We start from the raw sequence: 6,090 nt of genomic DNA, 5'->3' as shown, positions 1-6,090 counted from the left end.
TGCAGTGGTAGCAGGACAGGGAGGACCTGATCTGCTTGAGTTGAATTACCGAGCCTAGGTATCCATTGGAGCCACCAAAATGCTCTTGCTCTGAAATTAGCAGGCTGCATCTGTGTAGCTCTTGACCCTGGCTAACACAAATGTTAACTGGCATAAAAACAACCCCTCACTCCTTTGTGCTCGCCTGGTGGGTGATTGCCCAAATTGGAGGAAACTCCCTTCCAAGCAGTAGCACCACCCCAGGTTGAGGAAACCACAGCAACCCAGAGCCCACCAGTGGAGGTTGCCCCGTGAGCATGACCTGACTTACTGTAAGCCATGCAATGAAACTGTGCAGTCAAAGCTGTATCTTCATCCTTGTGCCCACAGGGACCTCAGTGTGGATGCAGGACTGACTCACACACAGTTCCAGGTCCGGCCGGTCCCTCAGCCCTATCAGCATTACTTAGCTACACCTCGGATGCACCATTTCCCCAGAAGCACATCCTCAACACAGATGGTAAGTGAAATGCTTTTACCAAGAAGTATTTTATGCATTGTCTGCCAGAAAAGCAGTCAAAATGAAGGCTGCTATCTTTCTATCACCTGCCTTCTGTGAATCCCACTTATCTCTGGCCGTGGGAGGGAGCATCTGAAAGGATAATGTTGCTTCATTGTACACCAGATTAGAAAAAGGAAAGAAAAGTTCAGCTGCTCTGGAAAGATTTGGTCAATTGCATGCAGCACCATGCTCACAAGCTGGTCTGAAAAACTTGGGCAGGATGTGAGAGACTCAGCAGTTATTACTAATTATTATTAATACTGGAACAATTTGTGGCTCCCTGCATTGGCAGTAGGTGACTCTGGGCTTAGCTCTGAGGACCATCCCTCATTACATCATTGCTCTCTATGTTTATCAAGGTTTTGTATAATCTCCTGCACAGGTGGAGATGCAGTTTGATGAGAAGATAGACTGATTTGTGTCATTTACTGGCCCTTCCCCTAGCAGGGTGCTGCGTTTGGAGCTGAGCCATGCCAAGCACCACTAATCCTTAAAGCATCCTCAGAAATCCCACAAGGGTGTTTCCTCCTCATGTCCATAGTCAGACCCTGACACCTGTGCAATACAGCGAGACTTAAAAAATCAAAGCATGGATGAAGAGAAATCCACCCATTTAAACCCAAATAAAATAAAATAAAATATCTTTTTAAGCTAATCCATGTTGAGAGTTTGGAACTACAATGTTATAGATGCAACAGGAATTATTATAACAGCTAGTTTATTCATAAGAAATGCATGTTCTTAGTTATAATTTATAAGAGATCTATTTAATAAAACCTCATTTTTTGGTTATTAAAAAGCTTTCATTGAGGAAGGTGTCACTCTGCTCTTTCATTTTGAATTTTTAAAGCACTAGATTTAAATCAGGGTACACGAGGAATTTCTGTGTTCAAGGCTTTACTCTTCTCCCTCACTTCTTGCAGGTTGTTCATGAAATCAGAAATTACCCTTACCCTCAGCTTCAGTTACTTGCTCTTCAGGGACTGAACCCAAGCAGGCACACGTCTGCTGTGTGGGAGAGCTATGAAGTACGTATCTCAGGGACCAGAATTATTATTGAATTTTTAAGTGCAGGGAACCTCTGCAAGCTCTGGCATAAGTTTGTAAGACTGTTATGTGGCATGTCAGCTGCATTGAGTCTTCCAGCAATTTTACTAATAACTGGGAGGCGAAGGGGTTGAGTGGGTTCAGTGGACACAGTGGATTCAGGTTGACTCTGTCTCACTTCGTGTCCGTGACCAAAGTGCTTCAGTTCTATGGGGTTTTGTTTCCCAGTCTGTAAAATGGAGCTCAAATTCCACCCCAATTTCTGAAATATTGGGTGTCCAGCTCTCCGTTCTCTGCCTTTAACCCTTAGTTATTGGTCCAAGAGCCAGGGCTCATAGCCATCATTAAAGCATGACTGATTTGGGTTTGATGGACATTTCCACCAAGGAAAGTGCAGGAGGAAGCCTTGGTCCCCAGCAGGTAGAGTGGGGTGGTGGGACCTCATGCCCCAGGAGCAATGCTGATGGCACTTTGCTGCTGTTCCTATGCCACAGGAGCTGCTGCAGCTGGAGGACAGGCTGGGTAGCGGGAGCTGGGGAGCCATCCAGAACACCATTGAGAGGTTCACCTTTCCCCACAAGTACAAGAAGGTGAGCACCCCAAAACCACTCACAGCTGCCAGCCCCTCTCAGTTGGCCAAGGATTATGGGCATGGAGTGGACAGAAGGAAGGACTTTGATGGGTTGCAATCGTTAGGGTTGGCAAATCGTTGTCATCAATCAAAATATTCCCTGAAATGAGGGAGAAATGTAAAATCCAGAATTGGTGCTTTATTATCTTGTGGGGCTCCTGGGCTGAAGCAGTGATATAGCTCAGATGGCTGTTTCTCACTTCTAGGCTAGGAAGCTGCGGACCAAATTTTCAAACGGGTCTCAAGCTTCTCCCACCCAGCGTGTGCAATTTCTCCCCCTGTCCGCACCTGGTAAGAAAGTGCACACACCAAGGGGGCTTCGTGCATTCAAACCTGCCCCGTTCTGTATGCAAGTGGCACTGCCCACACCAGCTCCATAGCATGGGGGAGTTTGTCCTCCCCTTGCTTTGCAAGAGGTGTCATCTCTGTTGGAGCTGATCTCCTCTCCATAAGGAAATGGGTGCCACGTTTTTGGGTCACGCTAAATAGAAAATGGGGAAAAATGCTTATTTGGGTAGTAATTTCACATGTTGGTCATTCCTGGCTGGGCAGTGACAAGTAGGGTCATTGCATTGCCCAAGTTGGAAGAGAGTCAGCTCCTGCTATGCTTGTCTCTGACCACATCTCCAGTGGATCCAGAAAAATGATATTAATAGGAATGGATGTGGGGGAGGGGGAAAGAGAAAAGAGGAGAGCTGACAGGCTAAGTGCTACCCCATGGTAGGTGGCCAAGCTGGCATGGGGCAGAGTGATTGCCCTTTCTGACAGTGGTGGCCCCACATGCTTTGGGGTCTCCATGAGAAGCCTCCAGCAAAGGAGACCATGAGGCCATCCCCACTGCAAGGAGGATGAAGGAGGTGGCAGGAGGGTTGTTTTAGGGCAGCAGAGGACAGGTTGCTTCTTGGGTCACTGCCGCTGGTCCCACTGCCACCGACCTCGGGAGGAGACATGCTGAGAAGCAGCATGTTGATGGCATCCTCCCTTTGTTGGCTGTTTTGGCTAGGCTGGCTTCCTCAAGCTGGAGGATGTGGCTGATAGATGAAGCTCATAATATTTGCCTTCCTGCAACTGCCCAGGCTTGGGAGAGCATTAAAAAATTCAAGTCCTAACCAAATTATGTCTTTAACTTTGCTCCAGAGAAGACCGCAGGAGGGCAAAGCTGAGCAAGAGGATGGAGAGGAGTCAGACACGAACGAGAAATGCACAATCTGTCTGTCCATGCTTGAAGATGGAGAAGATGTCAGGTATGATCCTTCCACCTGCTCCTCTGCCTACTGATGCCATCTGAGTTGTGTTTCTTGGGATTAACACTGCTGTGCACTGGTGGACTTGTCCATGGTTTTGTCCTGACAAACTTGCTTGGGCTGTTGCAAGGTTTGGGAAACCAAATACCATTTAGATGGATGTTGGTATGGGCTGTAGGTAGGAAGAGCTCTGCAGCAGCAGGAGGGCCAAGTTCTTATAGTATCCTCTGAGTCTGGATCACTTGCTTCAATGCTGTGCCAATGGGCCAGGTAGCAAGTGTCAGAGAAGGATGTGACCCAGGTCTCAGGCAGCCATCTGGAACTTGGGGATGTCAACATCTGAGCTTGACAGATGACCAAAGTATGATAAAAGGGAGTGTGGATGTGAAGTCCAGAGGAGTTTGGCTTGTGGCTGAGACGGAGCCGAGGGAGACAACAAGACCCCAGTTATCCATCAAAGAGGTCCCTGAGCTTTTGGCTGGGTCAAATCTCTGTGGCAGAGGATGGGGACAACTGATTGCAGGAGGCTGAGCTATCATGGCTGCAGGTGGGCAGTGCAGCTGCACTGCCTGCTCCTCACCCTTTAATTGCCTTAAGCCATCAAGAAAAACTCTGATCCTCTTGCTGTGGGTCCTTGAGGTTTGGTGTCCCTCTGACTTGTGAAGGTCACTAAAGAGATGACAAAGGTGATGTAGGTGAAAAGCAACCACATTCTCTGGGGCACACCAGACACCCACATAGGAGCAGTTGGGTCCCACCTGACTTCCAACAAGTCACAATGATGAAGAACCAAGAGGCTTTGGAGTATAACCTAATACTCCTGAAAGATTAAAAAGCAGCCTGGAACAACCCAGTTCAGGAGGGTATGGGGTTTTCTAAAAGGATTTTAGCTAAAGGGACATAATCTCTGACCTACTGTCCCATGTGGGCTGGCATTGCTGGGGGAGGCTGTAGGACCTGGGTGGTGCTGGTGTCACTACATTGGTGCTTCCCCACATTTGAAGCAGCCCTGGCTGCTGCTTTCTTGCTCTTCTTGGTTCCCTGGACCTCCATCCTAACGGGGTGGGACTTCTCTCTCTGCAGGAGGTTGCCCTGTATGCATCTCTTCCACCAAGTGTGTGTGGACCAGTGGCTGACCACCAGCAAGAAGTGCCCAATCTGCAGGGTGAACATTGAAACACAGCTCGGCTCGGACAGCTGAAAGGACTGGCTGGACACACCATTTTCCTTACCAGGTCGTATGGCCATAAACCCTTGCAGCAAAAATTTTGCCTTCTGAGCCATTTGATTGAGAGGAGAACTCTGCAGGCACATTAGTGAGGTGGAGGAGGAGGAGGAGGAGGTGATGGTACAATATCTAGCAGTAGGAGATATTGCACATACACAGGATATGGGCCCGGTGAAAGGGAGCTAGTATTCCTGGAGCTCAGAGACCCCGTGCTGCAGAAGATTTAGTGTTGAACATGAAGGAACTAGTTGTGGTAGTCTGGCCTGTCAATCCTGCATCTCATGAGGATTGTATATATACCGCTCAAATACGTAGAAACATGTTAGGGGTCCTTTAGCTATTTCTATGGATGGCAGCTGGAGCACGTTAGCTTAAGAATTGTTGTTTGATGCCCTTCTCATCTTGTGATGGACATGTTGCTGTTACCTAATTTGCACCAAATGTTTTTTCATAGATTCCTTATTTTGGTGCCTGATTAATACATTGCAGACGGAGAATAAAGAGGTCAAGCTTTCCCACCTATGTGGGGGGAAAGAGGCGAAAAAGCAAAATCCTGTTTACAATCAGAAGGGTTGCGCTCTTTACCTCAGCCATGTGTGCTTCCTTTCCTTGTGTTTACAGTGTGTTGCAAATTTAAAGAAGCTTTAAAAAAAATTGGGAATGAAACAAATGAAGCAATAGGGAGAAGCTTCGTTCCTGCTTATCTGCTGATGCTGAATGCTTTCTGTAGGGGCGCGATATTGGAGTAGATGCTGTTTCTTTGCTTGCCGTATCTTAATGAAGTAGCTTGGCATATCAAAATCCAAGGAAGAGCTGTCTTCATGATTGTCGTTGTCCATGATGCTTTCTCCTGTGAGCTGAGACTGGTTGGCTTCGGCAGCCACTGTCAGCACCGGTCCATAATGGTGGTTACTGGAATCGGTGGCTATAGCCGTGCTTTGGGGTGTAATAATGCTGAAGAAGGGCTGAGAGATGTATGCTGCCGACTCCTCTCCCATGCAAAAGCATCTCTGATAACAGGATGGGAGAAAACTCGGTGCTCACAGGGCATTGCTGAGGCAGGAGAGGAAGGCAGGTTGGAAGTGAGGTTTGCTGCTTTCTAGAGGGGCTGGGTTGTGGCCTTGCCCCAAAGCACGTGCAGCTGCACCCACGTGCATTTGTGTACATGTTTCAGGCTGTATCCATATGGAGAATGGAGTGGTTATTAAAATGAAACTGAATTGCATTAATGCTCAAAACAGAATTAGGAGGTGGACCTCGAAGGAGAGAGCTGTTGTGATCCAAGTTCCCACTGAAATAAAGACCTCAGCACACCAACCACAGGGACCAAGCTGAAAACCCTCCAGAGAACTGGCATTCACAACCATACCCCTTGTTTTACTTTTTATTTTTAAAAATA

At 47.6% G+C, this 6,090-nt stretch overlaps 1 protein-coding gene across 1 annotated transcript; it reads left to right on the top strand.

The window, feature by feature from the left end:
• Positions 1-371: 371 nt before the first annotated feature.
• On the top strand, positions 372-5,031 carry LOC104544993 (RING finger protein 165-like). The gene is made up of 5 exons (XM_010190042.1): positions 372-499; positions 1,465-1,569; positions 2,083-2,178; positions 3,357-3,463; positions 4,547-5,031. The coding sequence occupies exons 1-5, from the start codon at positions 461-463 to the stop codon at positions 4,662-4,664; spliced, it is 465 nt and encodes a 154-aa protein (XP_010188344.1). The 5' UTR covers positions 372-460; the 3' UTR covers positions 4,665-5,031.
• The last annotated feature ends 1,059 nt before the right edge of the window (positions 5,032-6,090 follow it).

Source organism: Mesitornis unicolor, unplaced genomic scaffold (assembly GCF_000695765.1).
Source record: "Mesitornis unicolor isolate BGI_N332 unplaced genomic scaffold, ASM69576v1 scaffold14300, whole genome shotgun sequence".
NCBI classification, from domain to species: Eukaryota; Metazoa; Chordata; class Aves; order Mesitornithiformes; family Mesitornithidae; genus Mesitornis; species Mesitornis unicolor.
This window is presented reverse-complemented; position numbering and strand designations above follow the sequence as displayed.

Bases quoted from the DNA above. Each gene is read 5' to 3' on its own strand.
- LOC104544993 (XM_010190042.1), top strand. From the start codon at position 461: ATGCACCATTTCCCCAGAAGCACATCCTCAACACAGATG. The intron at 500-1,464 runs GTAAGTGAAATG...CACTTCTTGCAG, and splicing joins GCACATCCTCAACACAGATG to GTTGTTCATGAAATCAGAAA. The intron at 2,179-3,356 runs GTGAGCACCCCA...ACTTTGCTCCAG, and splicing joins TTCCCCACAAGTACAAGAAG to AGAAGACCGCAGGAGGGCAA.